The sequence below is a fragment of the Dipteris shenzhenensis genome, chromosome 3 (assembly GCF_047967505.1).
Source record: "Dipteris shenzhenensis isolate YYH24624 ecotype China chromosome 3, Dip_SZ_1.0, whole genome shotgun sequence".
Classification (NCBI taxonomy): Eukaryota; Viridiplantae; Streptophyta; class Polypodiopsida; order Gleicheniales; family Dipteridaceae; genus Dipteris; species Dipteris shenzhenensis.
The window spans coordinates 16087956-16114491 of NC_141598.1; the positions used below are offsets into that span (position 1 = coordinate 16087956).

At 42.0% G+C, this 26536-nt stretch overlaps 1 protein-coding gene and 1 pseudogene across 3 annotated transcripts in view; one reads left to right on the top strand and one right to left on the bottom strand.

Annotated features, from left to right (window-relative positions):
- Nucleotides 1-20303, top strand: part of VAD1 (GRAM domain family protein) — a 107571-nt gene extending 87268 nt beyond the window's left edge. For 2 of the 3 annotated variants that reach the window (XM_087398907.1, XM_087398914.1), the window contains exons 16-19: nucleotides 3718-3779; nucleotides 3959-4052; nucleotides 4173-4468; nucleotides 19920-20303. In XM_087398907.1, coding sequence (XP_087255033.1) covers nucleotides 3718-3779; nucleotides 3959-4052; nucleotides 4173-4468; nucleotides 19920-20183 — 716 coding nt within the window. In that variant the 3' untranslated portion in view covers nucleotides 20184-20303. The remainder of the gene's footprint in view (nucleotides 1-3717; nucleotides 3780-3958; nucleotides 4053-4172; nucleotides 4469-19919) is intronic. The other variant, XM_087398921.1, reaches the window with a different exon arrangement.
- On the bottom strand, nucleotides 11067-13122 carry LOC147903429 (uncharacterized; annotated as a pseudogene).
- Nucleotides 20304-26536: the final 6233 nt, after the last annotated feature.

Genomic DNA, 26536 nt, shown 5'->3' on the forward strand with positions numbered 1-26536 from the left:
ACAGTAAGGATCCCTAACTACGGTTAGTGGATAGGATAAGGTTTTGCCACTTGGACAAAACCTTCTCCTCTTGTTGTTTTTCTTTTATCTCTTCTATTCAGACGTTCTGCAGTTCTCTTGCTCTCTCTTGTTTTCTCACATTTGGTATTAGAGCCTGCTTCTACTCCCGGACCTAGAGCCCATCTTCAGCTCGCACTCTTGGCCTAGCCATCACTACGAATTGCCTCTTCGTCAAGCCTAACTATTCGTCTGTACAGTCCATACGATTGTACGAAATTCCATACGCTACCCCGCCATTCTGTACACTCGTCAATTCCGTACCCTGTCGTATACTTGCGCAAGTATTCGTATACCGTACAACGCCTATATAGTCAACGCCGATCAGTCCATACTGCGTATGAATTTTCGTACTCTAGCCATACGTCGTACGGTATCTCGGTACGGGACGTCAGCGTCGTCCTGTCCGCCTGTCCATATGTAGATTTGCAGGTCGCCCGTACATCCGTGCACTGTTGCCATTCCGTACAGCCAACCTGTGCTCTTTTTCTCGGTGGGAGGTTCACTCCAGCCCGTGCACTTCCTGTGCACTTTCGTGTGGCAATTCTTTGGCATAGAGGTGCTTGTTGAGGCCAAGTGTTGGCTGAAGGCGTATACACACTTTGGATGCCAGTTTAGCAAGACACTGCTACAGTTTTGTGAGCGAGTTCTTGGCTGATTTTTTGGGGCAGAAATATTTTGCATTTAAGCCATTGTTTGGCTGTGTAGAAATTTGGAGGCCTTGCAAATAAATCTGCAAATTTGGGGCATTTGCAGGCAGATTGCAAATTTGGGGGTTTTAGTTAGTTTGCCCTCTTTTGGATGCAATTTCCCTGAAGAAATTGGGGCTTTTGGCATTCGGATGCTATTTGGCAGTGTACTAGCAGTTTGGGACTGTTGCAGGCAGTTTTGGAATCAGTTTGAGTGTGCAGGCAGATTGCAAATTTGGGGGTTTCAGTTAATTTGCCCTCTTTTGCATGCAATTTCCCTGAAGAAATTGAGGATTTTGGCATTCGGATGCAATTTGGCAGTTTACTAGCAGTTTGGGACTATTGCAGGCAGTTTTGGACTGAGTTTGAGTGACATTGCAGACATTTGCGATTTTTGCAGTGCTATTTTGGCATTTTGGGGCATTTGCAAGACATTTTGGGTGCATTTTAAGCCTTTGATTGGCTTTGACAGTAAGTTGTCATTGTGGACAGATTTTTTGGCAATTTTGGGTTGTGCATATACTGTCAAAAGGTTTATTATTCCGCACATTCGGTCATGCAAGACCTCAAAGGCAGCTTGGGATATTTTGAAGAGTATGTTTTCAGCCCGCAATGATGCTAGGGTCTCTTTCCTAAATAGAGAGTTGACTCAAACTCATATGGATGAGGGTGACTCTATGTCTAAGCACCTCACTAGACTTCGGGATTTGAGAAAGCAATTGTTGAATATTGATGAGATCATTCCAGATTCGGAAATGGTCACTACCACTTTGAATTCTCTTCTTGAGTCTTATCTTGGTTTTCACACCTCATTGAACTTGTCTCAAAGTAGGTGACATACGTTTATGACCTGCAAATGAATGTTTATGATATCATGACACTCTTGCAAATTCTTAGTCATTCAAATTTGATTCCAATTTAAAAATGCAAGATATGCGTTGTATTTTTAGAGGATGAGTTTGGGCATGTTCGTGGATTCGTCTAGATATATGCTTCTGCCGTATTAGGGGACATGCAAATTTCACCTTGTGAAGTTTTCGCCCATGTTGCGGCCTGCTGATATTGTGATAAATTCTTTCTATCTCAAGTGGTGCGTTGCCCTATCAGCTAGATGGCCTAAGCATTTTTTTGGATGCTCGTTTGGGAGAGACTAAAGTGAAATCGTAGTCTTCACACAAGCAGTTGTAGCTTGAATGAAGAGAATTTGGACTATTTTTTTATTAGCCTTCTCCTTTAGTGCTAGCCTTTGTCACGGCTGAGTTTGCCCTTCACCACTGGAGTGTCGACAAAAACTCAATACGAAGACCTTTGTATAAGATGCTCAAGTATGTGTGGGTGTTTATACTATTGTTTGCACCCACTGTTGGGCGTTGATAATGTCAATGGGGGTGTCATAGTAGCTCGTCCCTGCTATGCTTGATGGAGTTTATGGTTTTCAACTTATGAGTAATTATCATGAAATTGAAACTGTTCTATGTGTTGTATTTTTAGAGGATGATTTTGGGCATGTTCCTACATTCATCTAGATATATGCTTTTGTTGTATTAGCAGACATGCAAATTTTACCTTGTGAATTTTTCGTTAATGTTGTGGCTTGCTAATATTGTGATAAATTCTTTCTATCGTAGGTGGTGCGTTGCCCTATCACCTAGATGGTCTAAGCATTTTTTTTGGATGCTTGTTTGGGAGAGACTAAAATGAAATCGTATAGCCTTCACAAGTAGTTGTAGGTTGAATGAAGAAAATGTGGACTACTTTTTGATTAGCCTTCTCCTTTAGTGCTGGCCTTTGTCACTGCTGAGTCTTCCCTTCACTTCTGGAGTGACAGTAGAAACTTAGTACGAAGACCTTTGTATAAATGGATGCTCAAGTATGTGTGGGTGTGTGGATTTGTATGTGTGAGAGCATATGTTTATACTATGGCCTACACCCACTGTTGGGCGGTGATGACGCCAGTGGGGATGTCATAGTAGCTAGTCCCTGCTATGCGTGATGCAGTTTATGGTTTTCAACCTTATGAGTGACTATCATGAGATTGAAACTGCACTATGTGTTGGATTCATCTAGATATATAACTCTTTCTCCTAAACTCATAATTAATCTCAGCATGCTAGAGTCTCTTACATCAATTTGTGATTCCTTTTGTGCAAAGTGATGAATAAATCTCAGATAGAAGGAACGTAATCCTAGAGATTATGTGACCCCATGAACATTCTTTAAATCTGACCATTGTAGGATATTTTTCAGTTTATTTGGTTCCATTTTAATTTTTTATTTAGATATATCATGACCTAAGAAATGGATCATGAAGGAAAAACTCGCTCTTGTTTGTCTTTATGAATAATTGATGTTCATTCAACAAATGAAACACAATCTTTACATGCGAGCAATTGATGTTCATTCAACAAATCAAACACAATCTTTAGATGCACAACCACCAAATATTTATATAGACCTTGGCTGTCTTGTGATATTCTTGGTGTTATCCCTAAGGAAAATGATTCGTAATTGTCATCTAAGTCGATTCTCAGTTTGCCAGCCATTAGTAACATCCTTGACTACAAGTCACCAAGAAATTTTTTTGTCATCTAAAATTTGTATGGCTTTTTCTAAGTGTTGATTGAGAGCATGCACACCTGGTATCTGATAAATTCTGAATTGAACACCTGTTTGTATGAGCTGTCAGTCTCTTAGCCAGCTTTGGATAGATGTGTGTCCTGAGGTTTATTCAGGTATTTTTCTGTGCACAATGTCATTTTTCTTTTTATGTTCTAGCTCACATTGCAATGAAGTCCAAATCGGCTTTGGCAAATGAGACAAGATTGCTTAAACTGGGTCTTCATGTTTTAAAATGTAACTCTAATTCTTATCTGGTGGATTTTCCATTTCTAGCTTCCCGAACATGAAAAGTCTACCATGTGATTTTTGTTCAACTGGGAAATTGAAATGCTATTTCTGTCATTGAAAACAGGAAAGATAGAGCAAGGCACTTTTGATGAGTGCAAGGAAGTCTTTTCAACCTGGATAGCAGAGGTTTTGAGATCTTTCTGATGTTTAAATTTTCTCATTATCTGTTGATAAGTGCTGTTCACTTTGCTCTTACATTTGATGGCCTCTTTTGAAACGATGTTTGAATTCCTGCATGCCACCCTTTATATCTGTGTAACTGTGTAAGATGGTGTAAGAGCAGATGTACAATGTCATTTGTCCAGGCTCAGAGAACTTTACAGGAAAGAGGAGCCATTGGTGAAAAATCTGGAAAGGGTGCAGATACAAGCCAAACATTTTCACCATATGTATATTCAGGTCTGCATCTTTATAAGTAAAAGTAGTAGGAAAACCATGTGAATTAAATCCTACCCCAAAGCAAGTTATGTATTATCGTGCTGGTGAGCATGTGCTCTCTTGACATGTTTTGAAAATCAGGGACGGCCAAAGCAATTTCATACCCATCAAGTTTGAAGAGGAAGCTGGATGCCGGATACCGTCAAATTCAGGGCCAGGGCAAGACTTCCAAGAACTTTAGAACTGCGCCGACAGGCGGACCAGTAATGGTGGATGAGCTGAGACAAAATGAAAAACCCTTGCAAACTGTGTCGTTGGATCCTGTGAAAGTATCACAGCACCTGCAGCAAGACTGCACTGTAACTACTTTCAGGTCTTTTGGTCAAATGAAGCTGGTCATTGCCATATGTGTCGCAGTTGTAATCCTTCTCATACAGGTGAATCTCCAAGACTTTTTTCCAAGCCATAACGTTTACATATTACATTCTTGAAATGAAGCTGCTGTCTTTCACATTGGGCTGTCTTATGTCAGTCATCCAGGCACCTTCCCAACTGGGCTGCTTCTTCCTCTCTCCCCAACATTACAGGGCATGCCTCTTGAATCTATGAGGATTTTTGTTTTTTTAAAAGAGCTGGCTTTCTGTCTAGGATTTAGCTGTCCAGGTTTTATTCGAGGCCCCAATTACACCAGTGATACCCACATTTTTTGTTCCCATGCTTAAGTGGGGACAACACCTCAAAATGCTATCTGTGAGCACATTGTGGTCGTCTTCATGCACTCCCTCCTTCAAGGTATTTCTGTGGATATTCAACCTATCCTCTTAGCATGCATGAGATTTTAGTGAGAGAGAGAGAGAGAGAGATGATATGATATGGTTGTATTAGCTTCCACGTGAGACCCTTCACGATCTATGGGACTGGTGATCACTATCAACTAATAGTGACCCCTTACAGGTAGTGAGAAAAAACATTTACAAAGTGGTTACGTAGTGAGTACTTGTTGGGCTAGGCAGTGAGCTGGTCAAGCACATCATCTATGCGTGGTATCGGAAATCATTTTTTGATGGTCATCTTATTCAATGCATGATAATCAATGCACGTTCGAAAAGAACCATCTTTCTTCTGTACTAGAAGTACTGGTGAGCAAAAAAGAGACGAGCTGGGCTGAATCAACCCTTTGGACAGCAAGTCTTGCACCTGAGCCATAATCTTCTCTCTCTGAGTCGCACTGACTCTATAAGGTGGTCTATTTGGTGGCTCACTACCAGGCATTAACTCTATCTGATGGTCCTCTGGGCTCTCTGGGGGTAACTCCCCTGGCAAAGCATCGGAAAAGCAATCTTTAAAGTTTACAAGAAACTGAAATTTATCTTTGTCTGCATCATTCATTTCAGCATGCATATCATTCTCTTTTTCTTTTACAAAAGCCATGTACGCGGAAATTGCAGACTTTATTGCTTTACCACATGTAACATCAGATACAATGGGGATAGTCTCCCCTTTATTCCTGGCAACTATACGCTGGTTTTTCCCCCTATGGATAAAACTCAGCACCCTCTTAGGTTACTTCCTTTTGATGGAACTACGGTGTACCGAGTACAACATCATGCTGCTTGAGAGGAGAGATGAAGAAGTCCTCCTGATCTACATAGCTCTGCACATGGACACGAAGCTTTCCAATCAAAGGAGTAACTTGCACTGGATTCCCTTGGAACATTTGATCAGCATCAAGAGCTATGCCTAGCTCTTCAGTTTTTATCCCTAATCTCAGGGCTAAATCTTCAGATATGAAATTGTTTGTAGACCTTGGATCAAATAGGATTAATGCTTGCTGATCTCTTATCTTTCCCCATGATAGCAAAAGCTCTTTTTCCTTTGGGTCTGAGGTACTCCTCAAAACATCTGGGACTGCTCCCACCATTGGCCTCGGTGGTACTTGTGGCTTTTTCTACTCCTTAGAACCTGAAGGCTTCTCAGGGCATTGGGCAGCTAGCTATATGCCCCTCTTTCCCACATTTAAAGCATTTCCCATCTCTGCGAAATTCAGCTATCTGTTCAGGAGTGAATGGGGATTTGCCTTTATATGACTTTGAAAACTGAGTACCCCTCGGCTTCTGAGGCTGAAACCCTTTCTTTTCAACCTTGGGATACTCTTTCTTTTCTGATTTTGAAAAATCAGTTTTCTTCCTTTCGGCACCTCCTGCATGCAAGGATAGTACCGTGGATGGATCTTGTAATGGCACAAGACTAGCTACTGAAGCTGAATGCATAAGGTCTTGAATGTTCTTTGCTCCCAAAGCATTCACTACTGCCTGAATTCTTGCACTGAGGCCTGCTCTGTACTTTCTCATTTGGGTTCCTTTGGAGATCTTTTTGAAAGGTGCAACTTGCAAATAAGCATCCCAAAACTTTTGGTTGTACACATCCACTGTATCTCCTGCATCCATATGCAAACTGTCCCAATCTTGAAGAACATGATCTCTAAACTGTTTAGGCATAAACTGCTGGTAGAAGGCTTTCTTGAAGTCCTTCCACCTCTTTGGGGCTGACCCATCTCTGGTCTGTGCACTCCACCATGCACTAGCTGTCGATGTCAAGTGCAAACTGACCATTCTTAACTTGGAGGATTCTAAAAACTTTTATGTACCGAATGCAGCATCAAACTGCCTGATGAACTGCAATGCTTTGTTTGTATGACCATATTGTCCATTATAGGTCATAAACTTGACAGATTTACCTCCCTCTTTGAATTCCTTGGTCTCTCTGGAAGACTTACTCTTCCTAGACTTCTTGTGTTTCCTTCTTTTCCTGGATGGTTTATCTGATAAAGAAGAAGATACAGAAGTCGAGCTCAAGGTAGACGGTGAAGGACTGGGAGATCGGTGATGTTGCCTCGATCTCTTCCTGCTACGAGACTGTCCCCTATGAGATCTCTCTCTCTGGCTGCACACGAGAGTGTGCCTTTGGCATTGACACATCATAAGCTGCATTAGGCATATTTTTAACTTGAAACAAATGCTGAGCTCTTGGATCCCTTCTGAGATTTTCCATCTCTTGCATACGAGTGCGTACCATCTGCTCAAATTCTTGCTGATTTGCTGCACACTTCTCTATCTTGGATGTGCATCCCTATCTTGTGAATCCCACTAGATAGGTGATTGAGCCATTTTTTTACAACTTGTCTGAGATCTGCAAGTTTCTCACACACACTGTGTATGCAACTGATGCACGCAACCTTTGCTTTTCAAAGAGAAAAAATTACGTCAACAAGAGGTGTCTTGCATTCACAATCTATGCCAGTACCGGGCTGTCAACTCAAGGCATATACTCACAAAGTTGCCAAGGCATCAACAACTATATTGACCCTTTTCTGGCTGCTGCAAAAAGCACTGATTATGCATCTGATTCCCTTTTTCTGAGCACAAAGGCATGCATATTCTTTTTCTGCAAATCTCTAATTTTCTCTGATTTCTTCTTTTTCTGACAGTAAATACTCTCAGGTAGGTGAGAACTGATGGCCAGAACTGTCTCTGCAACTGTTTTTTTTTTGTGTGGACAGTAACTGGATGTGTAACCGGCTGGTTACACTAACCAGACTAACTGGCTCTGGTCTGGTTAGTCTGTGACTGGATGTTTACTGTCTGGTCAAACTGACCAGACTGGTTCTGTTCTGGTCTGGTTTGGTTGGGCCAACTAACTGGACCTCTAACCAGTCCACTAACCAAGGTTAGGTTAGCTTAACCTCAAGTCTGCCACATCAGCCACCTGTCTGCCATGCGTCAGGTCTGCCACGTCATCAAAAGCATAAGGTTCCAGACCTTGGCTGCTGGTCAGCGTCGCGTGTCGTGCCGGCGCCCTTTTCCCTTCTGCAACACCTAGTGCCCGTGCAAAGAATCGTCAGTGGAAAAATCCTTTATTGTTCACGTCTGTCGTCGCGCCATCGCCAAACATCCGCGTGAAGGTGTCGCCAGCGTGATCAACCTTTGCAGTGAGGTTCCATCAATTACACTTGCAGATGATGGAACACCAGTTCTGCGTAGGCGCCTCAAGAGCCTTGCGTTAAACGTCGATTGGTGATCCAAAACCTTCACCACTCACGGCACATTGATTCACACGCGATTTTTGGGTTTCGCCCGTGTGCCGGCTATCACCCTTTAAGCTGTCAATGCTTATACTAGCGGCTTCAAGGTTGCATATCTTTCCCCTTTTCAATCGTTGGCACGACTTGTCAACTACTCGGTTGTCATCTCCCACCATGGAAGGCAGGGAGATCCTAAGGCTTTGATACTAATGTAATCTACGACAGACGCCAGCATCAATTTCATGTGCTCACTCTGATCTCTCAAACTCTCTCATTCCCTCACTCTGCAAACAGCTAGGGCCCAGGACAACATGTCGGGCTGGACCCCCCCCAAGGTACTTTATTACTTGAGAGAAAACTGAGTACAAGAGTTCAGCGTGGAAGCTATTCATACATAATCCAAACGTGAATTCCAGTTACATGAGCTCTCAGGCTCCCCTTCTTGGCAACAAGCCACTTGTCAATTTCTACATTACTTTCCTAATTACATGACACTAAGGGCAACTCTAGAGTCTTCGAAGGACTTGGTCACGCGAACCGCCTCCTAGACTATTGTTAGGCTCCATTGCGCTTAGGAAAATCACTCTTCCTAGTACCTGCAATAATTAATTAAAGCGCACCACCATGGTACCCATTAATTGTTAGCGCTTTGCAAGCAAATAACACACTGTCACAACTAATTCTAGTCACGGTGGGCGTCCCCAGTGAACACATGTGCACACATAACAAATATAAATATATATATTTATTCTCTGGTTGACTAGAGTCAACACTCTTGATTATAATTAAGAGGCTTTGACCAAGGGTCGAGGTGCCTTAATTATAGTCAAGTCTCTCCAACCGAAGTTGGCACATCTTGGTTAACTGTAGTTAACCCTCTTGGCGCATACCAAGTCTTGTTGACCGAAGTCAACACTCTTTGACCGTAGTCAGCTCTGTGGTTCCTTGATTAACCGTGGTTAACCCTCTTGGTAATAAACGAAGTCTCCCCGACCGAAGTCAGGCTTACTTGACCAGAGTCAAGTATCTTTGACCGTAGTCAATTCTTTGACCATTAAAAGAACTGTTTGACCATAATTAACACATATGAAAACTCTTTAATTATGATCAGATAAATGGTCAACTGTACTTTGACTTAAGATATTTACATTGTGGTGACATAGAGGAGAGACGCGCTCTTTTGCAGCTACGTGATGTGGCTCGCAAAGAGGGGAAGTTGACAGTAGTGCTAGATGGACGCCTCATCATCGGACCCCACCGACCACTTGGCAGCTCCTCCACGTAGGGGGGCGGAGTCTATGAGACTCAGGATACTGAGACCCTTGCTTGCACCATTTGGAACTGTAATGGTAGCCTTTGGTCCCCGAGCCTGGGAATTTCTTGGAGTCATACACAGGAAAAGGCAGTCTTCTACACAAAAATGTATCAGAGCCCAAAGTGGCCCTTACCGGTGGTCAGTGGATACACTTGGGAGTTAGCCTACAGGGAGGAGACGAGGGAGACATATGGGATACGGGGATCAGGAGGAGTAGCAGTCTTATATAGATCATCACTTATTGGGGCGATATCAGTGGAGAAGAGAGATCCACTTTCTAGGTTTCTTTGGATCCGACTACGACGCATCACCAGTCGTAATCTCTTCATAGCAATCTGCTACTTCCCACCAGAGACCTCACACTTTGCCAGGGCAGTACAAGAGCATGCTGAGACATCACCATATACATCCCTCTATCATGATATCATGAATTTCTCGAGCTGTGGAGATGTTCTCCTAGTGGGGGACTTTCAACGCGAGGACAGGAGCATGCCAGGTGCCACTATTGAATTTTCGAGAGGATGTTGTTTACTTCTTGACTTAGATCTTACCGACGCTGACATGTCACGAGTGTCTGCTGATAGACGAGCTCCTATCACTTCTTACGGACATGCACTACTGGATGTAGATACGGCATAGGATCTCGTTATCTATAATTGTCTTGAGCGATGTTCCTCCTCCAGCGGCTTCACGTGCTTTCGGCATGGAGGGGGGTCTAGCGTAGCTGATTATATATCGGGCCTGTCTTCACATCACACATCACAGACTTCTCCAATTTTACCACCGCCACTTGGGGCTGATCACACATATCTCTTCTTCAATATCACCACTCCCTACCTTGCTCTACCACTCACCATACCACCCACCTACACTACCTATCACGACATACACTTTGACCACAGCCTCTCACCCATATATTTTGCATGGCTCTACACTCTACTCACCTATATTGACCATATGCCCCTTCTAGAGGACCAGGCCGCGTTGATTAGCCGATCATTGCACAAAGATGCCCTTCATACCTTCCCGCACACCACACGTTCTAAGTGTCCACCACGTTTAGGGTTCGTGCCATGCATAGTAGGTGAGGAGTTTCGAAACACATTTCAGAGTTTTGGAAATGTTTCAGGGTAAACCGGAAACGTCTGTAAAAACGTTTCGTGCATAACAGGGTATTTAAATATATATTTTTTTCAAAAAAATAAAATATTTAGATTATTACCACCGGATGTCCAATACTTGAAATAAACTCATGAAACATAGTGCACAGACATATGATATGTCATTTAGAACTTGAAATTGGATGCTTGAAACATATAATTTAGTATCTGCTACTTTCAGATTTCAATGTATCGAGTACCCCAAGTGCCTATTAGGCTTTAGCATCATTTCAGCTGTGAATATCTTGTCATGATTCATGATTCCATGTATCTTTTTCAATTCTGATTCCTGAAATATGTTATATGACCATTTGGCATTGATGCTTGAATCTACAATGATGTGTTGTTTATTTTCTGATTTAGAAAATATAGTAAATACTTATGATCAATCCAAAAAGCTGAATAGAATCAAGTCAAGACTGAACAATGAAAACAAAGATATGTGCTCATGATTCGAGTCTTCGGTCAATGGTCATGACTTATGACTCATGAGTGAATGAGTCTCCCTCGACATCCTCGTCATCCTCCTCATCGTCGCTCTCACTAGCAACAGATGACTCCTCAAATGTGTTAGACTCATCATCTGCTGCAGGTGGTCCAACACTCGTACTAGCATTTGATGCAAGTGGTGCAGCACTGGTACTAGCCCTCTGAGAAGATCGTGTCGCATGAGATGGAGCTGTAATCTCCTCATAGAGCATGGAATAAAAATGCCTGTCTCCTCCTGAGGAATGTCTGGAACGTCCTTAGTTTTGTTGATGTCAATTTTATCCAGATTGACTTGCTGTGACTCGATGAATTTCCCTTCTGCTCTAGCAGCCGCAAATTGCAATGACAAAAAACAAGTCTCTCCGACTGTGCAGTGGAGAGCCTGTTTCTCTTCTTGGTGTGAAAGAGAGCCCAAGTACTCCAGTTTCTCTCACATGGACCGGAACTACAATCCTGGGACAAAAGTTTCATGGGAATGTCTCTGCAATTTGCAAAGCAGTGCAAATATTCAATGAGAGAGACACAAAAAGAGTACAATAGAAACAATGAAACATCTTACCATAAACTTAAAAGAGATAAGAACCCTACCAATTCTGGGGTAGAAATACCATACTTCTCCCACCAAGAAACTGGCTGCAATTGCGTGTCACGAAGCAAAGCAGTTGGTTTCCCAAACATGGAGATACTATTGCGGAACATTAGACGCTGATCCTCGAGCTTCCTCAATGTGGTAATATACTTTGTCCAACCCTCCTCAAGGTCCTCACACAATGCTTGGCTCTCACTCCTCCACAAAGGATGCAATATATGTGTGACCGCATGGATTGGCCTATGAAACCAATCCCAACGCTTGTTCCATATCTGCTTGATGTCTTGAACTCTACATAAGAGTTCAAAAGTTGAGGATGCAACATGAGCTTAGCAAGCATTGCAATTTGCCTAATGGAGAATATATAAATATTATGTAGGAAACAAGGTAAAATATGCTTGGTTACTAGTTAAAGAAGAACCTCTCGGGCTGTAAAACAGTGCAAGCATCCAAGGATTCCCCTATCTTGTCCATGAACTCATATAGAAGCCCAATGGTGCTACCCTCCATATCTGTGAGTCGCAAGACACTAAGAGGGTTTAGGGCCGCCTTCACAAGGGCATGCACATCTCGCCACCAACCGTCTCACAAAATTTCCCGAGCAAATGCATTAGACTTGGGTTCATCCCTATCATCCCATGTACACCACTCATGACACACCACAGTGCGTGATAGGCCTAGTTGCACTCTGAGTAACCTCTCTAACACAATAAACAATGAGAAGCGTGTGGTAGCGGGCTTTAGGAGCTCTAAATCACTGTTTGGCCTGAACATGCTCAAAACCTTGGGCCTCTTAGTGACAAATTTCACCATGCTTGATGCTGTAGAGAAAAGTTTGGTCACCCAATCAAGCTTCCCTATATCTTCCATCAAGAGATCAAGGATGTGGGCTGCACAAGGTGACCAAACAATCTTAGGAAACTCTTCTTCAAGCATGACTCCCATAGACACGAGCCATTATCTGTAATGACTTGTACAATGTTTTGAGGTCCGATTTCAAGGATCCCATTATCTGTAATGACTTGTACAATGCTTTGAGGTTTGATTTCAAGGATAGCTCGGTGGATATGGGACCAAATAAATTCACCTGTAACGACGGTCGCTGCAATGGATGCATCAATGGCACGAAGGAACATAGTGCCTTTGCATGAGGAGACAAGAATATTGTATACACTTCTCCTCCTCACATCCGACCAAACACCACATAGCAATGTGCACCCATACTTCAAAGTAGCCTTTAGTGGCTGCAACTCCCTCTCCAAAGACTCCTGTTCCTTGCGAAGGTGTGATGTGTGCAAGGTGTGATAAGAGGGGCCATCCCACGCACAACCTATGCGTGATATGGATCTTATGGCCTTTTTCCAAGCAGGTGTGCGCACAATGTTAAAAGACATCCCACACAGAATGAACAACTTTGTTAACTCACTAGTTGCCTCATTCATGGCAGCTTTTTGCATCCTTGTCTTCAAATGCCCTTGCTTATAAACATGCATAGTCGTCCTTTTGGCTCGAGGTGCTGAGCTTGATCTATCACCAATACCAACAACATTATTGGCCTCTTCTCCCTCCAAGTCCTCTGTATTTGTGTGAGATCTCTTGGATACTGCATTACCTGAATCTCCTTGAATGGATTCCCAATTCGGGAGTTCATGAATGGGAATTCCTGTTACCTTGGACTTCAACCCTTTTAGTTGGTTGAAAATCTCTTCAGTAACCTGCTTACATGGACCAGCACCAAAGCCTGAGGTGTGAGAGAAATGTCAAACTTAAAACTCAAAACTGAAAAGTAAATAGATATTATACTGTAGTACCATGAATCATACATGCAACATGATTCATAATAAAGAGTAAAGTTAAAAGTATCAATATGAATCATGACTTAGAACTCAAAAGACATGTGTCAAAGACTCGGGTCCTAGCAATGAAAAGAGAAGTCTCAAGCTGAAAAATAAATATTGCCAAGTAATACACACTATTAGTAACTACTCATGACTCAAGGCTCATCCTCATTAGATGAGTCACTGGATCTAAAATCCCCGTCTGTGATAGTATTGCCCTCACTATCATATTGTGGCTCCACTACAGCCACATCAATGTCATCTTGCTCTGAGTCTGACTCATCATCACCAACACAACACCTCATCATCTGCCAAGGAGGCCTCCCCATCTGTCAAGGACTGTGAAGTACTGGCTCTCTGCTCGTTGCCTCGACGAGAATAAGTCCTCACTCCTCCTTGAGATCCTCCTGAACCACGTTGAATAGTACATCCACGACCTCTACCTAGGCCTTTGCCTCTCAATGTTGTAACTACAGCTCTATGACGTATGACGTACGGCCGTCGACCTTACCCAAAATGCAATTTTTGGGCAAAAGCAGGTAGGTTTCTAACGTTTCGAAAGATTATAAAGTATCTAAACGTTTCTAATGTTTCTAACCTTAAGAAACGTGTATCTATTCAACCATGTCATGTACTACAGGGCAACACAGGCTACCTTGGTTGGCACTAGCATCTTCTATGGCACTAGCAGCTCAGGGTGATCAGAGATGTTCGTATGCGTGCACATGCGGATGGTTTAAGAGATTGGGTTTTCATATAGACAGACTGCTTGCCTTCCAGTACAGCATTCATGCTCCGTTTGTCCCGTTCCGAGGCAATGAATTCAACCCAATCATCCGGGAGGATCTTCTACAGCTACATACATTCAGGCGTGGCTAGCACAGGCAAAGCTCCCGGTCAAGCTCAGTTTCTATCGTGACCACTGCTTGCACATCTCTGCAGAGGGTTTCATCATCCCACCAAGGTACATCCAGATCCACCTACCACATTCACTCAGGGTTGCCCTTGGAGAGTAACGTGTATCATTGCACTGACTGCGTATCGAGAGCGGGATTCTCAGAAAGATTCGTATCTGCACATTGTGTGTGAGCACCATGAGGTGGAGTCAGAGGAGCACTTTCTCTTTTGTCGCCTAGTCTACTATGAGATTCGTGGACAATACCATTGCCTTTTCAGAGACGGATTCAAGGGCCTCTCCAAACTCCTCCTATACCGAGATTAGAGATGCCTGGCATATTTTATTTACAAGGCAGTCCGACAAGAGATCGCCTCATCAGATCAAGGAGACAGGAGCAGGGGACCGTGCCCGATCCATCTTAGAGTACGATCACAGATTTCTTCCAGACAGAGCAGGTTGCTATCCCATCCATTGTCGGTAGGAGAGGGAGAGACCTTGAGACTAAGACACAGCACACCCGGCAGAGGACAGACACACAGATCACACTCACTGTGACATCTCCTCCATTTTCAGACCTGGGATGCAGCTGATCGGGGTTATAGTGGCGCTCGTCAGACGTTGGGTAGCAGCCACGAGAGCATGACAAGTTACTCATCCAGATAGCAGATATCGATCCATTATGGGCTTCTTGCCTACACAGCCCAATCCGCTGTTGGGTACAGCTTGATGTTCTATATGCCATTGTATTCTGTTGGATCAGAATGTGTTTCCACATGAGGAGGAGGATTCCAAGATGGCTGTATATGATTTTGATGGACATGTTCTAGTTTGAGAACCTCTAAGCTTATGCTACGGTAAGTGTTTGGTAGGAATATATTTTATGTATAAGGAAGCACCAAATCAGTGAATAGAATTGTAATTCTCCAATGCACAGTTCTTTCCGAAGGAACTTCCAAGTTAAGCTTTAAAATACTTGGAAGAGTATCTGTATGGAGTTTATCACTTCATTCAGAAAGATTTGAGAGGATTCTCAAAGAAAGAGGATATGGAAAGATTCCAAGAAACAGCTTTATTAAGACTAAGTATCTCTTTTATGTTGATAAAGTTTGCCTTATGAAGATCTAACCCTTGTATGGCAACGCAAGGAGAATAGTGGATTGAATTTGTTTCATGGAAACACTACTCATAAATAGAGCCTGATGTGCTCAAGTATCGGTACAAGTGATCATTGGCCAAGTGTTTCTTTCCTTTATTTGGGAATCAAAGGTGGAGTTGCAGCCAAAGAAGCCGAGGGGAAAACAAAGCCTTTGGAAGAAGCAGCCCATCTTATTACGGAACTGTTGAGTTTATTTGCAAGGAAGATGATAAGCAAAGTATGGAAAAACTGATGGATTTCTATTATTAGAGTCTTATGACTGTTTTGGAACACTTTCCTTCCACCACCAGCATAAATGGCAGGAGTCAAGGCCTACGAAAGGAAAATTCATCAACTCCACAGGAAACAAGGGCATGGATTTCTAAGAAAAAGAAGGGCCTATGGCTGCCCAATGCTCTGAAAGAGCAGGAAATGACAAGAAAAAGAAGGGCCTATGGCTACCTAGTGCTCTTAAAGAGCAGGAAATGCCAAAGAAAAGCAAGAATCTCCGTGCGGAAAGAAAGTGTTTTAGATACAGAAAGATGGGCGTGTGGCTACCTAGTGCCCTGGAAGACCAGTCGGCCAAAAGGAGCAGAGAATGCCACAAGACCCATCTAAATCAACGATCGGAAGTTACTAGATTCCAAGGTCCACTTTAGATGGAAGAGATGGAGGAGATCCTCTAGCAAACAAACTGTGTACCGTACAACAAAGAAAAACATCAAAAGGCAAGTTTATTTGTAGGTACCTATCTTGCCAAGTATCAGAACTATTAGGCAATTGACACCAAGATAGATTGTATCCTCAAGTTTTACAGCTGTGTCAAGAATCTTTTCAGTTGAGGACAGCTGATTAGAAACAGAGGGGATGCCACCAAATTGGTACTCCTCCCAATAGATAAGGAGGAATCTTTAATTGTATTGATGATGGTCAAGAAAGTTGACATTGGTTAACTAGAACAAGCCTTGTTTTACTTTTGCTTTGCATAGGTAAAAGAGAACTGTGGGAACGCCCACCAGGGGCTAAAATTAGTCCCTGAACATGCATTTTGCTAACCTCTATTGGGTGTGTTGGAACTTGTTTGTGCAATGTGTAGGAGCTAAGAGAGTGCAAAAGGGACCCAAGGGGGGGGAGAAAAGCACAAAAGGCAAGTCCCGCGAGGCCTAAAAGAATGGACAAGGGGGCGTTTCCTTAAAAGGAGGGCCCACAAGATAAAAGAGGCTCCAAAAGCACCGTATTTATAAATAAAGCCTAAAAAGTTTGGCTTTTATGTAAAAGTAGCTTTTAGAAAGTAGGTCCTAGCTTTTTGCTAGGCCTAGTCTATTAAAGAAAGGCCCCCATGCCTCCCAGATGGATTGGAAAAGTTGTACTCAGCTTCATGCTCTTTTCAAAGTCAGTTGTACAAAGTATTTTCTATTGCAATAAAGACCCTCGGGCCGGGTCCAGTCCTTATTTCTGGGCCCTAGTGTAGTGTTCTCTCTCTCTTGCCCTCCCAGTCACTCTCTCTCTCTTCATGGAGATTCATGTATCAGCTTCAACATTGCTGATTGGAGTTTCCAGCTTGTATTTGAAATCGTTTTTGAAGTGCTACGACTCAGATTTGCTGCGAATTGAATATTGAAGCTATGCCCTAGCTCCAGAACGGTTACAGAAAAGATTTCGAGGAACAGTCCAAAATTATAGCACAAGGATGGAGAGCATCTGTTGTGCAGTTTTTAATGCCAGAATGTTTGCAAAAAGCCTCAAAAACTGCGGAAAAGCAGCACAGCAGCAACACCCGAACAGCTTGAAATCTGCAAAAAGTCTGCAGAGAACCGTCTGAAATCTTTAGAGGCGGCCTGTTCAGAAAAGGTTTCAATAGTTCCATAACAGAAAAAATGCCTCAAACTAGTCAACTAGCTCTCCAAAAACACACCAAACAGAGGCGAACTGATTCAAAAGTGAGCTGCCTGCTCTAGAGTAGTTCTAGTACCTGCCCTGGTGCAACAAATGCAGGCTGCTGCTAGGAACTAAGGTTCTTCATGATGAAATCGAAGATTCTTGTGACAGAAGTTGTCCTAGATGCTTGGGAAGCACGGGGAGGTGCGGGGAAGTAATGGGAACCTGCTTTGGTACCAAATGTGAGAAGTGGAGAGGGAGGGGAGAGCAAAACCATGAAGCAATCCTGAATTGAAGTTTCAAAAATGAAATACAAGAGGGTTGTCAACATGGCAAAACCTAAAGCCCTTGGTAAACCCTAGGGTGAGTTAAAACTCACTCAACCACTAACTGTGGCTAGGGGAAAACTTTATAAGAAGCTTGTAGCTTCCCATCATTTGGGACCCATACGTTTAACAAGGGACCTTCATGTATAGCAAGAGCCAATATGCATCATACTCGGGTGACACCTTCTTAGGACTTGGCTTCTCCATGAAGACGAGTGTCTTGGATAGACTCATGAAGGGATTTGTTATTAAGAATTCAAAGTGCCAATGCTTCCAAGCACATTGATTAGTTGAACCAACAACTATGTTTTGGAGCCAAATCTCAACGAGCCCCAAGGTTTGGCCAAGACAAAGTGATTACGTGTCATGATGGTCTCCTGTATCATCTACAATAAGCCAATGGTTCCACAGCAAATTGTGCAGGCAAATTTTGCAGCAGCACCTCTGCAATTGTATGCAACTTTCAAACTATCGATAATCATGCACGTACAAATGTTAAAGGGGATGGACGACAATAGTGGTGCATTGCCTATTAGCTATATGTTCTTAAGTATTTTGTTTAGAAGTGCTCGTTCCTAAGATTTTTTACCCTAAGTTTTTTTGTTTACATATGCTCTTTTGGGAGAGACTAAAATAAAATATTGTTATCATCACAGCCTACAGGCAATTGTAGCTCGGGTGAAGAGAACATTTACTATGTTTTGATTAGTGTTCTCCTTGAGTGCTGGCCTTTGTCATCTGAAACTGCAGTCTGCCCCTTACCTCCAAAATGGTAACACAAACTCAGTATGAAGACCATTGAGCACCTCCCAGAATTGGATTGAGCACCCTATTCTCTAGAGACCATTGTCTTTAGACCAGAGAGGAGAATTTCACTCAGGTATCTAGACCTATTTGAATACATTTGTCTCATGCATTGGCTTTAGGACAACTTACAATTTCATTCCAAGCTTGAGGATCAAGACAGGACAAGGGAATAACCCTCAGGCTAATGGCTATACTTAAGGCTATGACTCATAGGGTGAAGGCTGAGGAGCATTGGCTTTAGGTGCTCTACTATGAGACCAGAGGACAATTTCATTGCCACCTGCCAAGAGGTCACAACATGACAGGATTGGTCTAACATCCCAGAGAAGCTAGTACATACCTAGGAATGAGTACAATGTTACATCAGCTATCATGTGGGTAGCCAAGATTATGCTCCTTTCTTACAGCTTGTCCAGGTTCACATTGGCACTTTCAAGAGGTGGGTAGCAGCTAGAAATCCCCCAGGACTTGCCATATTCAAGACGTGACTACTAGGCACTGGCAGCAAATCACAAGCATGCTCTGGAGATGCTGACAAGTCACACCTCTCCTACTTGACTAAGCACTTTACATTTTATGATCCTTGGCATACATAGAGAGATGCATCCAATTGCAGATCAATTGGGTAAATGTATCTGCAGTGTATCTGCAGACAATGGCACACTCAGCCCACCTTGAAAGGCTGTACCTTCACTTTGTTGTTTTTCTTTAGTGAAGGGCAGAAGCATGTAGTGCCTCGTAAGATTTGTTGTGCGGTATGTTGTCTCAGAACATTCTTACCTATTGAAGACTCTAATAAACTTTTTGTTTCTTTCTATCTTTTTATTTTCTTTCTTTGTTTTCCATCAATAATTACAAATTAAATATCACAGGATTGGATGTATTCTGATGAAGATGCATATACACTTTGGATGTATTAGTGCGGTATGTTGTCTTGTGTTTGGTGGAGATGCTTTTCTATTGTGATTTAGGTGAGAAACTTATTTTTTCATAGACTGGATGCTAATTCGGTTCAACAATTATGCATCCTAAATGCAGTCTCAACAATACAAGGTCTTTAAGAAGGAAAAGATGGTCTCAACGTCTTGATGCACTTCATTAAAGTGTATCCCTGTTTTTTTCAAAACAGCTCACTGAAGCTAGCAATTGCGTGTAGATACAGATACAGTCAATCTGCGGCTTGACAAAGAAAATAAATTGTTTGAGGTCATTGAGTAAGTAAGATGGAGTTGTAATGGTTATTTTCAACAGAGAAGTGATTCTCAGTTCAATGATCCTTTAATATGCTCTGTAGCATATGCCTCAGTCATTGTCCCTAATTTTCCGTAAGATTTTGTTCTAGCCAATACTGACATGCTATTTTTTCTTTCAGACAGGTGCCATCATAGCTTTGGCAAGATCATCAAGAGTGCAATATGTACCATTTAGCCTTTCAAGAGGAGAAGAGCATTATGGAAGCCACGTGCTGCATTCTGGAAGGCAAGATGGAATAGCCTGGTTGGAGCAGCGTGCTCAATTTCTGAAGGAAGAGATCACCATTGCAGAAGCTCGGCTGCAAAACATGCAGGACAACTTGAATCTTTTAAAGGTCAACGTAAAACTACTTGAGGAAATGCCCAAAAATTCAGCATCTTGAGCTTGAAAGTTTGGTTGTTGCAATTCAAGTTGAATCGGAAATTGATGGCTGATGATGGCCTTTTCATTCGTCATTTGTAATGATAACTTTCTTTATGTAAATAAGTAAATCATTATTTTGTGCCTCTAAATTTTGCATGCAAGGCACTTTCTTTTGAACTTTTAGTTTAATACTTCATGATGACCAATAAATCCCCACTTTGGAAATGGAATGGGGGTTGTACATTCTGATTGAGCATTGTTTTCCACATCATCCTGATGCTCTTCCCCTGCTCTGATAGCGTAGGCAGGTGTGTAGGGTATGGCAAGGGTGTGCAGTTGGCACAGGTTTGGTTGACCTTGAAAATGCATCTGAGCAGCTGGGTGACTGCTGAAGTTGAGGACTAATGGCATGGATGCGGCAATTCAGAAGACTTTCAAAGGATACAGCAATGAATGGTGTAACCATGGCCTGATGGGGAGAGGAAAAGATCATTATTGCAAGCTCTGAAATGGCGGGGAAGGTGCATTCTTACTGTTGTGAGGTGCCTTATGAGGAGGTTAAGCCAAGACTTGAGTGTGTGGTGGGGTTTATTTGTTCTTTACTAGGAGGGTGCCTTCATTTGAGGAGATTAGGAGGTTGCTTGAGTGTGAGTTACCGAGAAATAGCTATGAGACGAGGTTCTTGGGGAAGGTGTTCTCTTTATTTCGGTGTGCTTCTAAAATGGTTTGTAAAGTTCTTGTTGGCTGTTCCTTCACTTTTGCGAGAGCGGCAGTTCTAGTCATTCCTCGGCATCCTTCTTTCTCGGCGGTGGATGAACTCCTTTCAATGAGTGCCTTGTGTGGGTGGTGTTCCCAAATCTGTCGTTATGATTGAGAGACAATGTGGAATATCTTGCATGTGCATTGGGAAGGTTGTTGTCGGCACCTCCATTGCATGGGATCGAGCTCAAGAAATCCATGGAAAGCTGTTGGTGGCACCTCGAGACAATGTGGAGTACCTTGCATGTGCGTTGGGAAAGCTGTTGTTGGCACCTCCTGTGCGTTTAGTACTCTTCTCTGGGATGTGGGCTCAAGAAATCCATGATCGCTTGGATGTCAAATTGTTGGATGGATTGGTTTATATCCAACAGATAACGCTTTGGTTCGTTTCCCATTACTTCTTTTATTTGCAAAGGGAGCGGGTATTTTGCTTGACGAGAGTTTGAAAAGAGTTGGTTGAGGTTAATGATCAACTCAAGGTTGTTGAGAAGGGGTCTCAAGAGGTCCAAATAGGCGGTCTTTGGATGTTGGTGGGGGAGGTGATAAGGTGGCGGAGGAGTGGTGGTTGGAGTGTCTACTCCGAACGAATTGGTCAAGGGAGAGTGAAGGATCGTGTGGAAGACGGGGAAACTAACGGTTTTGAAGGGGGGTTTATATTCGAATGTTTGTATGCTTGAGGGTGGTGTCCATGAAGAGTTGCCTAAAGCTTACCATAGGAAGAGCGCCACAACGGAAGAAGCCTCTTGGGAGTATTCAGAATGGGTTGCATGCTGCAAGGACTAAGCCTAAACATACAGGAAGGAGAATAGGTTCTAATTTTTGCGAGATGCATGTAAGGTCCTCTCACAATAGGAATGCAGTTTGTAGGGTGGAGATAGTAGGTCGCTGGATTCATCGGTGATTGCAACATACAAGGTCCTCTCTCAATAGGGATGCAATTTGTAGGGATGGAGATAGTAGGCTATAGGATTCATCAATGTCATGGGATTTAAGGAGTGTTTGTAGCAAAGAGAATTAGAGAGGATGTACTAAGGTGATATGTGAAGCTAATGTGAAGGTGGTGGTGTTGCAGGAGATTAAATGTGGAGAGGATGAGTTTTTTGGTTGGTGGTGCGAAATTTGGACTTCATGAATTATCTTGGCAAAGGTAAAGGTGATGCGCTTATTTTTGTGAAGCAGTAGCTCTCGTGCGAGAGTTGTGAAGGGATATGGAGGGACTTGTGATGGCAGTGGATGTGTCTTGTTTGAATGTGTTGTTCAATGTGGTGTGTGTGTGTGTGTCTCAACTGGCAGTAATGGGAGGGCAAGTTGCTGTCATGCATAATTCAATGACAAGGGCAAACCATGCATGCAAATTTACAAGGAGGGTCGCACTCTGTCTTAGAAATATCGACAGAGTCATATTCACATAAATAGCACATACCCAAACAATCAATCTTTGTACTTTCCAAGCTACCAATTCATATCGAGTCTGGATGAGCCATTAAATTTAATTGAGGAAATTAAATATGCCTAATTCATACCATTATTACAAAGTTATAGGTAGTGCTTTGAAAAATCTTTACTCCATATATTTTGCCTATCGTTGAGATGAACGCAAAAGAAGAAGTTTGTAACAAGGGCTTTGCAAAAATTAACCTATGAGAGTTGATCTCATGAGAAATGGTGGTATATTCTCACAAGAGTAGCTAACAAGAAGAAGTGTTGACTAAGCAATTTAGTAATTCATACAAAATCAATAGAATGTCAGCTACTTTTGAAATACACGAGCCTCTTCCTAATACATCAAACACTCACCCTAGCGTTGTATTAGATAATTCAGGAAAATCCCAATTTCCAGCTTGGCAATATTTGGAGAAATTATAGCCTTTCTCCATGAAAAAACAATAGAAATAGGAAAGAAAACTACATTCTCATTCACAAAAGTATGAAACATCAATTGCATTCACTTGATAAATAGAACCATAAATTTAGAAAAGACATTATCGTTCATGTAAGTATGAGACTCGCTAGCTCGTGACACCACTTCCAAAAATATGTTGCCAATGGGGTTGCTTGCAATTGTCCCCATTTCTGGTGGCATGTTTTCTTGTATAGTAGTTGTCTCCCTCCCCTCCATGCATCATTAATTCCAAAATCCAGATTGACCTTAAAAGTTGCTAGCTCCTGGCAGCACTTCCAATATTGTGCCCATTTTTGGTGTTATGTTTTCCTGTGTAGTATTTGTCTCCCTCTCCTTCCATGCATTAATGATTCTTGTGGAGTGTAATTCCAACAAGTACATTTATTATATTTACAATGTAGTAGTGGCATTCTCCCTCTAATGTTATGTAGAGTGGCACTAGTGCTATTCTCCCTATGTGGTTGTGGAGAATGGCACTAGTGCCATCCTCCCATGAGGTAGTGAAGAATAACACTTGTGCCATAAAGAACTGCACAAAGTGCTATTCTCTATCACCTCATGGAGAGAACTACACTTGTGCAGTTCTCCATGGCATTGGTGCCATTCTCAACATCATGAGGGTTCTCAATAAGCGTTTCAAATACAATAAAAATCCATTGCAAATATTCTAAAACTTGTGGGAAATGGACATGAATTACAAAGCCAAAAAAGGTTAATAAAATAGATAGAAGAAATACAAATGGGGAGAATGGCACTAGATCCCTCATACGAATTGGTGGGGAATGGCACTAGTACCATTCTTCTTTTAGGGAACGGCAATAACAACATCCCTCTTATGATGTTATGGAGAATTTCTCTCTAACCTCATTGGGAGAATGGAACTACTGCCATTCTCCATAACCTCATCAAGAGAATGGCATTAGTGCCAATCTTCAAAATCCAACTGATCTTAAGAAAGCACTTTAATGCATGCTTTAAAGGAACCAATACTACGATACATTTTAAATCAAAACACACAAAACTAGGAATGCATCATAAAAGCGGCAATTGAAATGGTTGCTTCATGTATAAAACAAGTATTGACATGCTATGAATCCATTTACAAATTTGCAAGTGATGTAAGAAGCGAAATACTAGCAAGTTCATGGGCAGCTATAGGAGACAAAGGTCCCATAGGCTCACCACTATCATCATCATTAGGTAGTGGCGATTGAACTTTTTTTTGAAGTGGCTTCTTGATGCTGGACCAGAAGTTTATGATAGGATCACTTGTTGCTAGATCAAAACAAAGGGTCTCAACATCTATGGCTTGTGCATTTGTCAACACCAAAGAGACCACTCTTATTTGAGAGGATAACGCATGCATTGTAGGAATTACTTTGGTGAAGAAGTCAACAATATATTGATCTTGCCTGCAAAAGCTCTTGATTCTTTCTTTGATGATGTGACCTTTAGTAGCCTCCTGTGGATCCTTTGGTGTCTCTTCATCCTCACTATTAAGAAAAATGTTATCCTCCAGTATCTTGGCGACTTCCATGATGTGATTAAATCCAACAAAACTACCATTTGAGCTCAAGAATGTCAAAATATCAAATGTTTCTTTGAAACCCATTAGCACATTATCATCCGTGTGAATAACATATACAAACCTTTGACTCCAACATAAATACTCATCAATGGCATTCTTGAGATTATCATCTTTGTCATATTGAGGAATGATTTAAAAAACAAACTGTGATGGAGATAGTGTGGTTTGCATCACACCTTTAATCAACTTTCAAAATGTATCTTTATTCCATCGAAGTCTTTGGCAACCCCTTATGTAGTATTAAGCACACACAAGCTAATAGGAAGGCCATCCTTAAAGTGCTGGGTTAACCTTCCATTTTCATATTCATTAGAGAGACAGCCCATGGAAAACAAGATTTTGACCCGAGGCTGCCATCTTTTTAAGATCTATGATCCATTCAACATACTTGATTGCAGTTAGTGGAAAGTCAAGTGTTGCTATGCTAACTTGGAGATTTTCCTTCAGCCATGTCTCACAACATCCGTGCAAGCTCTGATAAGCAACTAGACAAATGTTGAATAGTTTTCAAGGTTGTCCCAAGTCCCAAACGAGGGATTTGGGATAGGGCAGTGACTTCCTTATCTTGTTTAGACTTGATGAGTACAATATTACCCGACTCCATCTCCTCTTGGATCATTCTGGCACTATTGTCATCCAACCCCAATAAGTGCCTCATATATGTTATTGTTGTTTGATGACCTCCCTCCTGCTCTAATGTCAAAATTTTGATCCACCTTTTGTATATATCATCCTCATAGGCTACCATATTGGTGTCCTTGGTGGAAATTTGGCACCCATGGACACATTGACAATTGAAACTAAAATTTGAAAAAAGTTAAGGGAAAATCATAATCAATTCATGTAAAAGCTAAGTTCAAATCCAACCTCTATAGACAAACTAGGGCTAATGAAGAATGGTAGTAGTGCCACTCTTATCCTCCACTCTATAGAGAGTGGCAACATCATAGAGAGTGGCACTGATGGCATTCTTCCGTAAGGGATGATACTTTGATCATCCTCCCTAAGGAGAGAGTGGCACTAGTGCCATTCTTACTCTACACTCTATGAAGAATGGCACTAGTGCCAATCTTTTGAGAGAGGAGAGTATGAATCGCACTAGTGCCAGTCTCTCTTTTGCAGAAGAATAACACTAGCTCCATTCTCCAAAAGAAGTTGGAAAAACAAACTGCAAATAAAAAATGAAAAGTATAGTTAAAACCTTTAGCAAAAAATAAAGCAAATAAAAAGTAGGGAACCTTAGACCCTAGTTTTGGAGATCCTTATGACCTTTCACAAGGCTTGGGCCTAGCTTATTTGGTTGACCAAAGGCAATCCATTGGGATCTAAGATGCTACAAGATATCAATGTATGGTTGGTTCTTTAGAACAGTTTTGAGTGTCCATATTGGCCATTGATGATTCTTAGTAGCTCACACTTTCTGGGGCATTGACCAACTTGCGTGCCTTTCTCCTTGTAAAAAAACTCTTCCTTGCTGCTACAAATGCTTCTCCCTGTGGTGTGTCTCTTATGAAAAATTTTGTTGCAACCATTGAGTGTTGGGCCAGTAAGAATCTAGTTATTATACTGTCATAACTTTTCTTTTTGTACCTCGTCCTTCCACATTGGATTATCTATGCCTCTGTGAAACGGCATCAAGTAGGTACATGTCATTGGATATTTTGACATAGTGTCAAATTTTCTAACCAATTCATTAATGTAGCTAAGTTTCGAGGCTCTATACACATATTTACTAGGTGCTAGGTGCTAGATGACAGTTCACAATAGGAATGGACACCTCAAACTCAATTCCGAATGGAAAGTACTCCATATAATCCATCAATCTTGCCAAGCCAGTGTCCTTTTTCTCAAGTATTTTGTAGACTACCTTGTAGTCAATAACCTACCATGATTTCTTGTATGACACAATTTTATCTCTCGTTCTAGATACACCACTGCCCATGCCAGATTCATTCACCTTGCCCCCACTAATGCTTATATCCTCGCCTACTTCTTTGTCCCCTCTACTTGTGTGTGACTCCTTTTCTCCATCTTTTTTTAGCCCCCAGACCTTCTTGAACCAGTGTGTGACAAAGAACTTGACTCTTTCCCCACCCTAGTGGTCCATGTATCCTTCTCTTTC